Source organism: Leuresthes tenuis, unplaced genomic scaffold (genome assembly GCF_036924035.1).
Source record: "Leuresthes tenuis unplaced genomic scaffold, fLeuTen1.0.hap1 SCAF_10, whole genome shotgun sequence".
NCBI classification, from domain to species: Eukaryota; Metazoa; Chordata; class Actinopteri; order Atheriniformes; family Atherinopsidae; genus Leuresthes; species Leuresthes tenuis.
The window spans coordinates 36,258,689-36,275,566 of NW_027325364.1; the positions used below are offsets into that span (position 1 = coordinate 36,258,689).

General features: G+C 38.4%; 1 protein-coding gene across 2 annotated transcripts in view; it reads left to right on the forward strand.

The window, feature by feature from the left end:
- The first annotated feature begins 10,534 nt into the window (after window positions 1-10,534).
- The window catches only part of taf2 (TAF2 RNA polymerase II, TATA box binding protein (TBP)-associated factor), a 51,223-nt gene continuing 44,879 nt past the window's right edge, over window positions 10,535-16,878 (forward strand). Inside the window, exons 1-6 of one of the 2 annotated variants that reach the window (XM_072395023.1) lie at window positions 10,535-10,788; window positions 10,879-11,052; window positions 11,233-11,287; window positions 11,752-11,912; window positions 14,882-15,000; window positions 15,289-15,430. In XM_072395023.1, coding sequence (XP_072251124.1) covers window positions 11,003-11,052; window positions 11,233-11,287; window positions 11,752-11,912; window positions 14,882-15,000; window positions 15,289-15,430 — 527 coding nt within the window. In that variant the 5' untranslated portion in view covers window positions 10,535-10,788; window positions 10,879-11,002. The remainder of the gene's footprint in view (window positions 10,789-10,878; window positions 11,053-11,232; window positions 11,288-11,751; window positions 11,913-14,881; window positions 15,001-15,288; window positions 15,431-16,878) is intronic. The other variant, XM_072395024.1, reaches the window with a different exon arrangement.

Here is a 16,878-nt window from a genome sequence, read left to right on the forward strand (position 1 = left end):
TATTGGTGCTGTTTTTATTGCTCCGAGACAAGTTCTTAATGCTCTGACTTGGATTATATCTAATTGTGAGAGGACTGATTTTGCTGCCGATCCATATCCCACACAACCGTAATCTATTCTAGACCTTATTTATTTAATATCCGTCACCACTTGTTTCTCTCTATGCTTCTGCTTATCATTCTCCTTTCCCGCTCTCCTGGCAGCTTCAGCATATGATATTTTCTCATTCACTTTCATCCGCTGCACTGTTATCTCTTTCTTCATAGCCTCACATCCCCAGTATGCTACACTATGTTCTCCTCCACAGTTACAGCATTTTGGTTTCACACCTGTCCCACATTTCCCATCTTCATGGTCCCCTCCACACCTTGCACACCTTCTTTTCCCTGTGCACCTGCTAGCAATATGTCCGTACTCTTGACAGTTAAAGCACCTCATTGGTTTTGGGACAAATTCTCTAACACTATATTTTACAAAACCAAAATAAATTTCTTTTGGGATCGTTTTTGCATCAAATTCTATAACCACTGTTTCTGATTCTTTTTTCTCAGGCCCTCTTGTCATTCTTTTAACATCTTTAACTGTCGTATTTCTTACTCTCAGGTTTTCTATTACAACTTTCATACTGATTCCAAGGGGAACCCCTGTTATCACTCCCTTCCATCCAAAACTTCTCTGCTCTCCAACTCTCACCGTTTTTGTAACTTTCATTTTTCCTACACTCACCATTTTCCGAGCTTTTTCCACTTGTGTATCTGTGTTGCACCCGATTAGCAAGTTTCCATCTCCTAACACTTTAGCGTATTTGACCTCTCTTACTTGTGTTCTGATTATTTTTGTAATTTTTAATGGATCCATTTTTTAACTCCCCCTTCACCTTCAAATCTCACCACTACATTAAAGTTTCCCTTCTTCCTATTCCTTTCCTCATCTTCCTGTCCCTCACTCTCCGTGTCTTCTACGCTATCTTTATCTTCTTTCTTTCTCTTTCTCCCACTTTCCTCTTTACCCCTTCCTCCTCTCCCTACTTGCTCCCATTCACCACCCTCTTTATCAATCTCAAACTCCTCTTCACTCATCTCCGTATTGTTACAGCTCTCTTTATCCCCCTCCATTTTACACCCGCTTACCAAAAGTAGAGCTAGGACATCGCTACCGGACCTGTACAGGCCGGCGGCCGATATCCCCCACTCTACTCTCCGTAAGTTACTTTTCTACCTACCTTCTATACTCTAGTGATGATGTTAAACACTCCTCATTTCACTTTTTTCCTCTCGTGTTGTTTTTGAATTTACCGCACTCCACCAAACTCTACCATGTTTCAGGATCACCTGAGCCATCCCTAACTTTAAGCTTTATCAAAAAGGAAAGTTTTAAGCCTAATCTTAAAAGTGGAAAGGGTGTCTGCTTCCCGGACATTTACTGGCAGCTTATTCCACAAGAGAGGGGCCTGATAACTGAAGGCTCTACCTCCCATTCTACTTTTAGAAACTCTGGGAACAACAAGTAAACCTGCAGTTTGGGAGCGAAGTGCTCTGTTAGGAAAATATCTTACAATGAGATCTTTAAGATGTGATGGAGCTCTGTCATTAAGAACTTTATATGTGAGGAGAAGAATCTTAAATTCTATTCTGAATTTAACAGGGAGCCAATGAAGAGAAGCTAAAACTGGAGAAACATGATCTCTCCTGTTAGTTCTCATCAGAACTCTGGCTGCAGCATTTTGGATCAGCTGGAGGCTTTTCAGAGAATATGTGGGACAGCCCGATAATAAAGAATTACAGTAGTCCAATCTTGAAGTAACAAATGCATGAACTAGTTTCTCTGCATCACCCTGAGACAGGATGTTCCTGATTTTAGCAATATTACGAAGGTGAAAGAAGGAAGTCCTAGAAACCAGTTTTATATGTGCGTCAAATGATAAATTCTGGTCAAAAATAACTCCAAGGTTCCTCACTGTAGAACTAGAAGCCAAGGAAATACCATCTAGAGTAACTATATAACTAGACAATTTCTCCCTGAAGCGCTCGGGTCCAAAGAGAACAACTTCAGTTTTGTCTGAATTTAAAAGCAGACAGTTCTGAGTCATCCAGGTCTTTATGTCTTTAAGACAGGCTTGTAGTCTGACCAACCTGTTGGTTTCATCTGGTTTCATAGATAAGTACAGCTGAGTATCATCAGCATAACAATGGAAATTTATGCCATGCTGTCTGATAATGTTACCTAATGGAAGCATGTATAAAGTAATCCAACAGGACAAGCACAGAAACAAGTCCACTATCAAAGGCTAAGAGGAGAGGATAGTGCAATGTGTAGTGCAATTTTCTTAAATTAAGGATAAGAATTTAAATATAAATATGTCAAATAAAAAAAAAACCTTGGCACAATAATTCCACACAAAATAAGAAAAATGCTTCAGTAAAAAAGTGTTGAGTGTAGGGTATTAAAATATAAGTGTAAAAATGTACAATATTAACAATATAATTGATGTTAGCATTAAGGTGCAGGTGAGTGAGATAGTCCAGTTTTTTATATTCTTCTCTAAAGGGAAAACAGGATAGGATGGAAAAGGCTGAGCCAAACCAAGCTCATCTTTGGGCCAAGCAGCAAGAAGAGGAGCAGAGATAGAGGGGGAGCAGGTGCTATAAAAGGAAGAGAGTATGCCAGACCTGTATACGTTTTAAAAGTCAGATGTATAATGCAGGATAATTTAAGTATTGTGTAAGATTATAATAGAAATGTGTTCAAAAGCTGGTTTTCCTTAATAAGAGTGAACAGATTAGGCACTATCACCAACATGATAGTGTAATAGGGCTTGGGTATCTATTTTAAACACTGAAGGAAATATGAGTGTGGCTGAAAGAGGGCGGAGACAGAGAGAAACTCAGGGTTTACTGAGAAAAATCTGGTCCCGACCAGGTTAGGTTCATAGAGTCTGTTACTATGGTAACTGACAGCTTAAGTTATCACTCTCTCTGAAACAGGAAAGAGTTACCCCTCTTTCTCTGGTTTGAGTTACCTCCCTTTGTGAAAGGGAAAACTCAGAGTTTCCCTCATTTCAGGGTTAATAAACTCAGAGTATTCACTAAACCTGCTTTGTGAAACGGACCTCAGGACATAAACCCTCTAAAGACTGGTCGAGAACCCCTTTCATAAAAAGAACTGAAAGGGAACACATTGGTTATGAGTTAACAAATGTGCAAAGGTGTTCATCAGAAAATGTAGGCTTGACACTGTTTAGACCAGATTCAACACTATTATGTTATGCATCACTCTGACATTTAAAGGGGGATGTGTGGTGTTTTCCACAGTTTGCATATGTGCAGCATGGCAATTGCAGCTTGTGAGGTCAACACAACACATGACAATAGATGCTAATGGAGCTAATGTAATGGAGTGGAGTGGAGTGCTTGTAATACTTAAGAGGGATGAAAATGAATCGCTACATATAACTATTCTCCTATCCCTCACCTCCATCCATTCAATTGCTATCAATATTGCACATAATTCTACTGCATATATACTTAAATGATCCGATGTTCTTTTTGAAATTGTCTTATTATAAATGGGAACCACCATTGCTGCTGCTGTTACTCCTGTTGCCTGTTCTTTGGACCCATCTGTATATATATACACATATTCTCCATATTTTTCCTCCACATAGTTATAAACTTCCTGCACTAGATCTGCTGTTTTATTTCTTTCCTTGATGTTCCACATGTTTAAGTCTACATTTGTTTCTTGTAGCATCCATTTTGGTATTACTGTCCATAGAACTGTTGGGCTGAATTCCACATGTTGTATTTTTAGTTGTTCTGCTAAACCCTCACTGACCCACCCAAAACTCGTTTTTTCCTCCTTCCCCTTTTCCCAGCACATCTACAGAACTGTCTTTGCTGGATGTTCTTCTTTGTGTCCTTTTAAATTTATCCAGTAGTTGGCTATTAGCTGTTTTCTTCTGAGCCCTAGTGGCATTTCTCCTGCTTCAACCTGTAGTGAACATATTGGTGCTGTTTTTATTGCTCCGAGACAAGTTCTTACTGCTCTGACTTGGATTATATCTAATTGTGAGAGGACTGATTTTGCTGCCGATCCATATCCCACACAACCGTAATCTATTCTAGACCTTATTTATTTAATATCCGTCACCACTTGTTTCTCTCTATGCTTCTGCTTATCATTCTCCTTTCCCGCTCTCCTGGCAGCTTCAGCATACGATATTTTCTCATTCACTTTCATCCGCTGCACTGTTATCTCTTTCTTCATAGCCTCACATCCCCAGTATGCTACACTATGTTCTCCTCCACAGTTACAGCATTTTGGTTTCACACCTGTCCCACATTTCCCATCTTCATGGTCCCCTCCACACCTTGCACACCTTCTTTTCCCTGTGCACCTGCTAGCAATATGTCCGTACTCTTGACAGTTAAAGCACCTCATTGGTTTTGGGACAAATTCTCTAACACTATACTTTACAAATCCAAAATACATTCCTTTTGGGATCGTTTTTGCATCGAATTCTATAACCACTGTTTCTGATTCTTTTTTCTCAGGCCCTCTTGTCATTCTTTTAACATCTTTAACTGTTGTATTTCTTACTCTCATGTTTTCTATTACAACTTTCATACTGATTCCAAGGGGAACCCCTGTTATCACTCCCTTACATCCAAAACTTCTCTGCTCTCCAACTCTCACCGTTTTTGTAACTTTCATTTTTCCTACACTCACCATTTTCCGAGCTTTTTCCACTTGTGTATCTGTGTTGCACCCGATTAGCAAGTTTCCATCTCCTAACACTTTAGCGTATTTGACTTCTCCTACTTGTGTTCTGATTATTTTTGTAATTTTTAATGGATCCATTTTTTTAAACTCCCCCTTCACCTTCAAATCTCACTACAACATTAAGGTTTCCCTTCTTCCTATTCCTTTCCTCATCTTCCTGTCCCTCACTCTCCGTGTCTTCTACGCTATCTTTATCTTCTTTCTTTCTCTTTCTCCCACTTTCCCCTTTACCCCTTCCTCCTCTCCCTACTTGCTCCCACTCACCCCCCTCTTTATCAATCTCAAACTCCTCTTCACTCATCTCCGTATTGTTACAGCTCTCTTTATCCCCCTCCATTTTACACCCGCTTACCAAAAGTAGCGCTAGGATATCGCTACCGGACCTGTACAGGCCGGCGGCCGATATCCCCCACTCTACTCTCCGTAAGTTACTTTTCTACCTACCTTCTACACTCTAGTGATGATGTTAAACCTTATTTCACTTTTTTCCTCTCGTGTTGTTTTTGAATTTACCGCACTCCACCAAACTCTACCATGTTTCAGGATTACCTGAGCCATCCCTAACTTTAAGCTTTATCAAAAAGGAAAGTTTTAAGCCTAATCTTAAAAGTGGAAAGGGTGTCTGCTTCCCGGACATTTACTGGCAGCTTATTCCACAAGAGAGGGGCCTGATAACTGAAGGCTCTACCTCCCATTCTGCTTTTAGGGGCCTGATAACTGAAGGCTCTACCTCCCATTCTACTTTTAGAAACTCTGGGAACAACAAGTAAACCTGCAGTTTGGGAGCGAAGTGCTCTGTTAGGAAAATATCTTACAATGAGATCTTTAAGATATGATGGAGCTCGGTCATTAAGAGCTTTATATGTGAGGAGAAGAATCTTAAATTCTATTCTGAATTTAACAGGGAGCCAATGAAGAGAAGCTAAAACTGGAGAAACATGATCTCTCCTGTTAGTTCTCATCAGAACTCTGGCTGCAGCATTTTGGATCAGCTGGAGGCTTTTCAGAGAATATGTGGGACAGCCCAATAATAAGGAATTACAGTAGTCCAATCTTGAAGTAACAAATGCATGAACTAGTTTCTCTGCATCACCCTGAGACAGGATGTTCCTGATTTTAGCAATATTACGAAGGTGAAAGAAGGCAGTCCTAGAAACCAGTTTTATATGTGCGTCAAATGATAAATTCTGGTCAAAAATAACTCCAAGGTTCCTCACTGTAGAACTAGAAGCCAAGGAAATACCATCTAGAGTAACTATATAACTAGACAATTTCTCCCTGAAGCGCTCAGGTCCAAAGAGAACAACTTCAGTTTTGTCTGAATTTAAAAGCAGACAGTTCTGAGTCATCCAGGTCTTTATGTCTTTAAGACAGGCTTGTAGTCTGACCAACCTATAGGTTTCATCTGGTTTCATAGATAAGTACAGCTGAGTATCATCAGCATAACAATGGAAATTTATGCCATGCTGTCTAATAATGTTACCTAATGGAAGCATGTATAAAGTAAGAAGAATCGGTCCAAGCACAGAACCCTGAGGAACTCCATGACTTACTCCAATGTGAGAGGAAGATTCTTCATTTACAAGAACAAACTGGAATCTATCAGATAAATATGACTTAAACCAGCCTAATGCAGTTCCTTTAATCCCAATAACATGTTCAAGTCTCTGTAACAGAATGCTGTGATCGATCGTATCAAATGCAGCACTGAGATCCAACAGGACAAGCACAGAAACAAGTCCGCTATCAGAGGCTAAGAGGAGAGGATAGTGCAATGTGTAGTGCAATTTTCTTAAATTAAGGATAAGAATTTAAATATAAATATGTCAAATAAAAAAAAAAACCTTGGCATAAAATTCCACACAAAATAAGAAAAATGCTTCAGTAAAAAAGTGTTGAGTGTAGGGTATTAAAATATAAGTGTAAAAATGTACAATATTAACAATATTATTGCTGTTAGCTTTAAGGTGCAGGTGAGTGAGATAGTCCAGTTTTTTATATTCTTCTCTAAAGGGAAAACAGGATAGGATGGAAAAGGCTGAGCCAAACCAAGCTCATCTTTGGGCCAAGCAGCAAGAAGAGGAGCAGAGATAGAGGGGGAGCAGGTGCTATAAAAGGAAGAGAGTATGCCAGACCTGTATACGTTTTAAAAGTCAGATGTATAATGCAGGATAATTTAAGTATTGTGTAAGATTATAATAGAAATGTGTTCAAAAGCTGGTTTTCCTTAACAAGAGAGAACAGATTAGACTATCATCAACATGATAGTGTAATAGGGCTTGGGTATCTATTTGAAATACTGAAGGAAATATGAAGCATTTGTATATATTATCCCTCTGTCCCAGGACAGTTCATTCCTTTTTATTCTTAATCCATGACTTGATGAAATTTTTGAAACCTAGTTTTATATTGTAACTAATTTGGAAATCATTTAGGATGAGGCTGATGTTCTCTGATAACAAACAAAACAAATAATCCTAAAAGTCATGATGATGTTGTTTTTGTTCCTTTAAGACTCTGAAAATGGCCAGATTTAAATAACGGAATTAGAAACATTTCTAATTGTGTGTTGTGTTATTGAGGAGATTGCTGGGAAAATATGGGTTCAGGTGGTAAACCTATGACAGAGGTGTGCTTGTGTAACTTATGGCAGAGGGTGGTTATGTAGGATGGGGAACTGAAAGATTTTTATTCAGATACATTATTCTTTCAACAGTTTTTGGATTGAGCCGGTTTCTTTTTTTGCCCACAATTTCTCCACATTTTGAAAACACCCGCTCACAGGGAACCGATGAGGCAGGTGTGCATAAAAATGGTTTTGCCAGTTTAAAGAGGTGAGGGTAGACATTTTGACTGTTCTGCCAGTATGCCAGTGGGTCTTCTTATTGTTGTATATGTAACTTTACTTTTCCACGGTACTTATTACATTATTATACAGCCAGGAGCGATCAGACTGAAGTGTTCCCACATGTCAGAACGACCTCTCTTCCTGGCTGGCTCCATAATTATCCAAAACGGAATACCGACAAATCAACAGCAATAGCAACAACAACGCTCCGTGGCTGAGGGAGCTCATCCTCTGAGTTCACCCCCCAAGACACAAGTGCCTTGTATTAGGCCTATAGATATCTTTTTTAAGCCTATTCATACAATTATTTACTTGTCTTTGATGTCTTTTTTTTCTTTTGTCCAAACAGATTCTGATGGTGCCGCTCAAAAAGATGAAATGGAAATGCTAAAACATGTCTGATAACCATCTCCCGACGAGTATTTAATTCTCTACGCAGTAATGCTGCACCTTCATCCACAGGATTGTTGTCAAAAGGACGTGCCATGTTCGTGGAAAAAGTAACCTCCTACTGTGCCAAATGGACTTCCAGAACTTCTAGAGGAACTAGGCCACGCCAAAACTCACCTGCTGACTGAATGAATGAGGAAATCAAATGGCTTGTGTGGCTGAAAGAGGGCGGAGACAGAGAGAAACTCAGGGTTTACTGAGAAAAACCTCATCCCGACCAGGTTAGATTCATAGAGTCTGTTACTACGGTAACTGAACGAGAGCTTAAGTTACCTCTCTCTCTGAAACAGGCAAGAGTTACCCCTCTTTCTCTGGTTTGAGTTACCTCCCTTTGTGAAAGGGAAAACTTCCCTCATTTCAGGGTTAATAAACTCAGAGTATTCACTAAACCTGCTTTGTGAAACGGACCTCAGGACATAAACCCTCTAAAGACTGGTCGAGAACCCCTTTCATAAAAAGAACTGAAAGGGAACACATTGGTTATGAGTTAACAAATGTGCAAAGGTGTTCATCAGAAAATGTAGGCTTGACACTGTTTAGACCAGATTCAACACTATTATGTTATGCATCACTCTGACATTTAAAGGGGGATGTGTGGTGTTTTCCACAGTTTGCATATGTGCAGCATGGCAATTGCAGCTTGTGAGGTCAACACAACACATGACAATAGATGCTACAAGTTGTTGCAGCATTCTCTGCTGCCCTCTTGTTTGCATGAAAATGTCTAAATATTAATAACTTTACATACTATGAAAAAAAGACAATGAATGCACAAATGGGACAAATAAGTCAAAATACCCTAAATCCAATTTATTAACCCTATAAAATACTGTAAATCATGTATCTTCATACGTAATGTATTTATGTAGCCTGGTAGTTTAAACTTTCTCTTAAACTGCGACCATAACATTAAAAAAACATTTCCAATTAAACTGTCCAGCTATCACCAACAAGCCCTCCTACACTGGGGCACACATTTTTCTCACTACACCTGTTACAACATGCATATTCTTATCAAAAATAATTCTTAATCTTTTGAAGAACAGATGGACAGAATAATCTGGTCAGTTTTGGATCTCCTTCATACTACTGAAGGTTTGTTGTCAATCATCTTTTTATTAAATTGTATTCTTTTCTGTCAATCTAAACAATTATGCAGTCTTTGTCCCCAAATCATTCCAACATTCGGCCATAGGGATGATTTTACCAATCAAATCAAAATGAACATAGCCCAAACTGTTTATTAGAGATATATGGATAAGAAATTTGATAATTGCTTGATTGGACAGACACTAAATTACCATCATCCAAACCACTTCAATGGAGCAATTGAATACATACTATCAGAGATATGAATCCTCCACTCTAAAAGCAAATGCCAGGATTCGGTTGGCAGAATTTGCTTTTCTTCTTCTATGAAATGAGTGAATTACCGCTCAAGTAATAAACTGTTGCATAAATCTTAAGTTTTAAAATTTCTCAAAACAAAAAGTTGTTCAAACTAGCTTTCCAGAAAATGTCTTCAGAAGGGCAGACAGGATCTTGTTGGCAGATAAACAAGCAGAAAAGAAGACAAACAGAGTGCACTTAAGCCAGCAGAGTTGTTAAATCACTGCTGTAAGGACTAAGGGAGCAACCAAACACGAGTTTACCCCTGACACAATCAGCAATCTGGGGCCTGTACTATGAAGCAGGATCAGTGGCCTAGCAGGTAGCTTCAACTTAAGCACGTTTTTTTTCAGTATCACAAAGCTGGTTCACATCTTACCAGGTTGTATCATCATGGTAACATACTCTTGAAACTTAACTATCAGAGCTTCCCCACCGCAACACTCCTGCTCAGTCCCTCAGGTCAGATGACCAGCTGCTCCTTGTCATCAACCTTGTCATTGACCTCAAAGCTGAAGCTCAGAGGGCAAAGGGCCTTTTCTATCTGTGCCCCTAAATTATGGAACGATTTACCTTTGCTCATTCGACAGGCTCCCTCACTGTCCGTTTTTAAAGCCAACTTTTACTCATTCACCTTCAACCCTGCTTGAGACTTGATCTGACTTTGCTTTTATTATTTGAAACTGATTTACCTTAATTACGCTTATTGATTATATTGATTGAAATTGTTTAAATTATTATAATGCTACAATTGCTTTTATTTGACCCGCAATAAAACAGGAGGGTTAAACAGTCACAGACTCAAACACTAAGCAGATTTTTCCGGAAGTAGTCATCCTCTGCGCGCTCCCGCAACTACGTGACGGGACAGACAGACTGTCTCCGCCCCCTACGACATGTGCTCTTTTTATTTAAACTCATGAGATCTACGAGCTTTTAACGTACAGTAATTCTTGTAACACACATTACAGACTATACGGTATTGAAGGTACATTTTGTATATTGTCTTGTAGGCAGATTAGTATTGTTGTTATTTTAAGCGGGAGGTCAAAGGTTATTAACAAAATGGCCGAAAGCGGAAAAGCTACAAACACAATGCTGTGAGCAGCCGGGTGGAGTGGATAAGCTAGGGTGTTTCGGGACTTGGCGAGTCGAGCAGTGGTTGGATGGACCTGTTGTCTCTTATTACAACAATAATAGTAACCGCTACTCTTTGGGTGACTAATAATTACGAATGCGTACATGATATTTTTAATCAAACACAGCTCAGCTATCGCTGGATGAATATAAACCGAAAAGGAGACCACTCGTAACAGTCGGTAATGTAGTGTTAGTTGCTTCATTTTACTCCAGCTGTTATTATACTGTTTAAACAAAAACCTTTTTTGGTACGTTTCACTATGCATTAGGGAGTACCGTCCAATCGCTGTCCCGAGCTAGCAAAGCAGCCCAATACGGCTATGAAGACGGATACATCAGGGAGCAGATCCATGATTTGTTGACACTCCGGTGAAGATTCAGCAAGGAGAAAGGATGAACAGGAAGAAGGATAAAGGATTTGAGAGCCCGCGCCCCTTTAAATTATAAGTATTTTATTAGAATTTTGTCATTGTTAACCTAAGAAAAGATAACGTTGGATTTAAAACAGTAATGTTACGTCACTTACAGAAAAACGGTTTAAAATATATTTCTGCTTACTAAGTTTGGCTCCATCACTTTGCTTGCATCATACACTAATAATTATTTTCTGTCATTTTTCTTACGACCCACCAGGTGGTGTGCATCAACAACATTAACTTTCAAAGGAAGTCTGTCATTGTGAGTACTCTTATTACAGCAAAAGTTGTTCAGCTCTGCTAATGTCTCACTGTTTCATCCTCATCATTTACTTCACCTCTTATAGTTGATAGTAAGTACTATAAAAATGACAGATGTGTCCTCTACCAAATAGTTGGATTGCTTTTATTTTGTAATTAATCTAGGAAGAACTGCTAAATTACAGGTGGTTTTTGCAGTGGTTACACATGGACTTGTAGACTTGAATATACTGGCAATATATTGGATCAGCCTTATTCATAATTTAGTGATGGATAAAAGGAGCTCCATGCATTAGATCAGTCTTAAGCAGCTCACTGTGTGACAGCATATATTAGCCATACATCATAAGAACATGAGAAGAGTTTGTTACTGGTTTCTACTCTTTGCAATTAAAGTCTCTACTTGTTACTTTTGGGTTGTATTTAAATTTCTACTAACTTCCTTCTCTCCCATACATACATCAGGGCTACGTTGAGCTGACCATTTTCCCCACAGTGGTCAACCTGAACAGGATCAAACTAAACAGTAAACAGTGCCGCATCTACAGGGTTAGAGTCAATGATCTTGAAGCCCCTTTCATTTACAATGACCCCACATTGGAGGTGTGCCACAGCGAGTCCAAGCAGTGAGTATATCTGCATGTGTTATTTGTTTCTGATGCATATCCTACTTACCTACTGTGAAATTAGACAGAAGGGTTATGCTGTGACGTAAGGAGATAGTAAACAAAGCGAGCTGTTTCATTCTGCAGATTTCTCAACTGCTTTTTACATATTTATGACATCTCAATCAGCTTCAAGAGGTCCTCACTCAGACTGACGTTGAGTTAAAAGGTGCACTTTGTCAAACGTTACCTTGACAAATATCTTCTATCTTTCATACTGTTTTTACATCAGAAGAAGTGTGTTTTTAAAATGTGATTGCACACACCAAAGCAAGCCATAAAAAACCCCTTCTGTCAGTGTTAGCCTGTTCTCAATGTCTAAAGACCACAACTTACTGATCCGCTAACTCCCACAGGGACAAGGCTATGACACCACAAAAGGATGACTTTACAGTGCATCCTACCTCAGTTTCTTCACTGATAAAACTCTCTGAGTCGATTAGACAAGCTTATTATTTTTGCACCTCAGTGGACTGAGAGTGAGCTGCCAGCTGTCTTGACAACAACCTAAAAACTTCTCAGTCTTAGAGAGTCAGTTTTAGAGCCTCCATTTGAGACATTACAGTCAGTAAATGTGCGTTTAGTAACTATTGTAATTTGCATTGTGGCATCTTCTTAATTTGGTCAACTTTTGAAATTTCTTTATTTATATGCTTTGACAACACAAACTACTGTGTTAGTCCAACAGAAACCAGACTTTTAGAATGCTTATGAACACATTTATCTGACTGAAATGATACAAAATCAAGCTTCTCATACCCAAACTAACACACCCAGGTAATGAAGTTGGGTTCAGAAGACTTTCAAGTTTTCACACTTTACATTAGAATGATTGTTTTATGTGCAGCTCGTCTATCAGTCTCCCTGTATGTGGGGCTTCTCTCTGGGTACTCCGGTTTCCTTCCAAAAACATGCATGTCTGATTAATTGGTGGCTCTAAATTGTCCCTAGGAGTGAGTGTGGCTGGTTGTTTGTCTCTGTGTGGCCCTGTGATGGACTGTTGACCTGTCCAGGGTGAACCCCGCCTCTCACCCAACGACAGCTGGGAGAGGCTCCACCTCCCATGACCCTGAGTGGGATTAAGTGGGTATAGAAAATGGATGGTCGGTCAGTCAGTTTGACTCTTGCTTCTGAATTTTTAAATCTCCCAGATTTATGTTGGCATGTAACTCTGCCAACCCACAGCAGAGGCCACATTGTAGCCCTGATAGTAATTCTTGGCCTGTCTGCTAATATTTCTTTAGTTACAGAAGCTTTTCAGATCACAACTGTGTGTTTTTGCTGTTGATGGTTTTATACCTCATGATACTGCTGAACCAACCGTTAGTTTAATGTTTAAAGATGAAAAATAAATGATTACGTCGACCCAAAACCAGGCTGGACAAAGCAAAAAATTAAACTATCAAAAGAAACTGTTGGAAAGCAGAAATAAGATGGAGGAAAATCAGTAAGACTTAATTATCAAATGAATTGTAATGGGCTCAGAATTTATAGTATGGCAGTCAAACAGTCAAGTTACTCTTGTCTCTCAAAACTGATAAAATGTAATCAGGACATTCCCAAGTTAGTCCACAGTTTTTGACAGTTCAGTTAACTTTGTTTTGATAAAGTCTGATAATATAGCCACCAATCCTAAATGTGACGACTTTGAAGCTCACATCTGTGATGAAATAGTTACTATTAGATCAGATTTACTCCAATATCAATACAGGCATGTTATTAGCCTAGAAACCATGTTTTATCAATTAAAACCGAGCCCATTCCTGTTCCAACTCTATTACACATTACAATTTTTGTTTTTCTAAAAAGCTCTGCAATGTAAATTGATGTTTTCCCTTCTGCTTTTAAGACTGCCATAGTTGAGCCCCACATCCACATCCAGATCCATCCATTCTCAATAACTTCAGACCAGCGTCTAATGCGCCATTTTAAGTGAAGTTTTAGAGAAGCTTGTTTTTTTTTATTAGTTCCATTGTGGTTTAAACACTCAGAACAATTTTGAAAGATTCCAGTCTGGTGTTCAGGCCAATTACAGTGCAGAGTCAGCACTAGTACCTCCGGTACAATATGGACATGAATCAACCTTCTTCTGCAACCTTTGATATTGTTGACCTCTGTATTCTTCTTGAAAGACTTCACACACGGATTGGCATCTCTTGTATGGTTCTTACTTGGTTTAAATCTTATCTCACAGATAAAAAATAAAAAAAAATCGTAAGCATAGATGACCATTCATCAAATAGCTAGAAATGATTATGGAGTTCCACAGGGCTACATTTTTGATCTATTTGAGGTGTGGAGAGATGCAGCTCTGCATTGCCATGATCCAGAACCAATTGATGTCTTTGTAACTGTGCTTTAGAGATTAAGTCATGGATGGCAGGAAACTTTCTTCAAAGTCAGGGCAAAACTGAAGTATAGGTCATAGCAGGTTAAAAACAATTCTTTCTTTTACTCAAATTTGAGCTTTGAACCCCACATTGGAAATATAACAGAATGTATTTTATTATCTGATGGGCAACTGACTCTGCATTGGCTGTCAGTCAGCTTGGAATTGATTTTAAGGTTCTGTTATATTTTAAAATCTAAATGTCCTTAGTCCTGCCTGTATATCAGATTTGCTTGAGGACACACAGTTAAAGTGGGATTGATCAATTCTCACACAGTCCATAGAATCACAGTGTCTGGTTGATATAATGACAAAAAAAGCTAAGCTAATCTGAAATAATGAAGGGATTTGGGGTAAGAAAGTAGTTTCCTTCTTTGTATAAAGAGAAAATAGTAGAGTGGACATATTTTTCATTGACCTATCACAGTAAAACTTCTGCTCCTGTCTTATATTTCATCTTAGCGGTTAGTACATTATTTTTAGTATCGATATCTACTTAACTTGAAACTGTTGGGAAACTATTGTTTTTTTGTCTGCATAGGAGGAACCTCAACTATTTCTCCAGTGCCTACACAGCAGCAGTGAGTGCTGTGGACCCTGATGCTGGAAATGGGGAACTGGTCATCAAAGTTCCCTCTGAGCTCTGGAAACAAGGAGATGGTGAGCTTCAGTGGGCTCTGATTCAAATAACCATGCAGTCCTTTTATATAATTTACCATTCAAAACTAGGTTTCAATATTAAAATGATAATCTTTTTTTTTACTGTCCTTAAAAACTGCATCATCTTCATCAGATTGTTTTAAAAACAGCTAGTTTTGATAGTAGAATTATTTGCTCAATAGCTTGAATTGATATGATCCACATACTAAGTTTCTTGGAAGGAAGTACAAAGAAGTGGAAATTTGAGATCTTAGCTGATATGTTGTCTTCTGTTTTATTTTTCTCCAGACATGAAAGTGTTGAAGGTATATATAGAATTCTCGCTGGACCAGCCCAAAGGAGGTCTTCACTTTGTTGTTCCTGATGTGGAGGGCAGCATGGCAGAGAGAGGAGCCCATGTTTTCTCCTTTGGATACCAGAACTCTACAAGGTGCACAGACAGTGGCCGTTTCTGGTTTACAGGTTAAACAACAGGTTCTCCAACTCCACAGTGTCTGTCAGAACACAGAACACACTTGGCCTCTTGCCTTTTAAGTACCGTAAATTCCAGACTATATAGCGCACCCTCTAATTTTAAAAAGAAAATCCATTTTGTTCTTGTATAGGCCGCACCGGATTATAAGCCGTGGGTGTCCACATTGTAATATAAGATATTTACACAGAAAGATGTTACATGTGAGGATTTTTAAACTTTTAAGTAAATGCTATGGTAATATAAACAAATACATACCAAACAGTGCCTGTAACACTGATGGTTTTAGCTTAAATACCTATCAGTAACACACAAATAGGTGATGTAAATGCTTTTTTTTCTAAGAGTGCCTGTAACACTGATGGTTTTAGCTTAAATACCTATCAGTAACACACAAATAGGTGATGTAAATGCTTTTTTTTCTAACAGTGCCTGTAACACTGATGGTTTTAGCTTAAATACCTATCAGTAACGCACAAATAGGTGATGTAAATGCTTTATTTCTAACAGTGCCTGTAACACTGATGGTTTTAGCTTAAATACCTATCAGTAACACACAAATAGGTGATGTAAATGCTTTTTTTTCTAACAGTGCCTGTAACACTGATGGTTTTAGCTTAAATACCTATCAGTAACACACAAATAGGTGATGTAAATGCTTTTTTTTCTAACAGTGCCTGTAACACTGATGGTTTTAGCTTAAATACCTATCAGTAACGCACAAATAGGTGATGTAAATGCTTTTTTTTCTAACAGTGCCTGTAACACTGATGGTTTTAGCTTAAATACCTATCAGTAATGCACAAATAGGTGATGTAAATGCTTTTTTTTCTAACAGTGCCTGTAACACTGATGGTTTTAGCTTAAATACCTATCAGTAACACACAAATAGGTGATGTAAATGCTTTATTTCTAACAGTGCCTGTAACACTGATGGTTTTAGCTTAAATACCTATCAGTAACGCACAAATAGGTGATGTAAATGCTTTTTTTTCTAACAGTGCCTGTAACACTGATGGTTTTAACTTAAATACCTATCAGTAACGCACAAATAGGTGATGTAAATGCTTTTTTTTCTAACAGTACCTGTAACACTGATGGTTTTAGCTTAAATACCTATCAGTAACGCACAAATAGGTGATGTAAATGCTTTTTTTTCTAACAGTGCCTGTAACACTGATGGTTTTAACTTAAATACCTATCAGTAACACACAAATAGGTGGTGTAAATGCTTTTTTTTTTCTAACAGTGCCTGTAACACTGATGGTTTTAACTTAAATACCTATCAGTAACACACAAATAGGTGATGTAAATGCTTTTTTTTCTAACAGTGCCTGTAACACTGATGGTTTTAGCTTAAATACCTATCAGTAACACACAAATAGGTGATGTAAATGCTTTTTTTT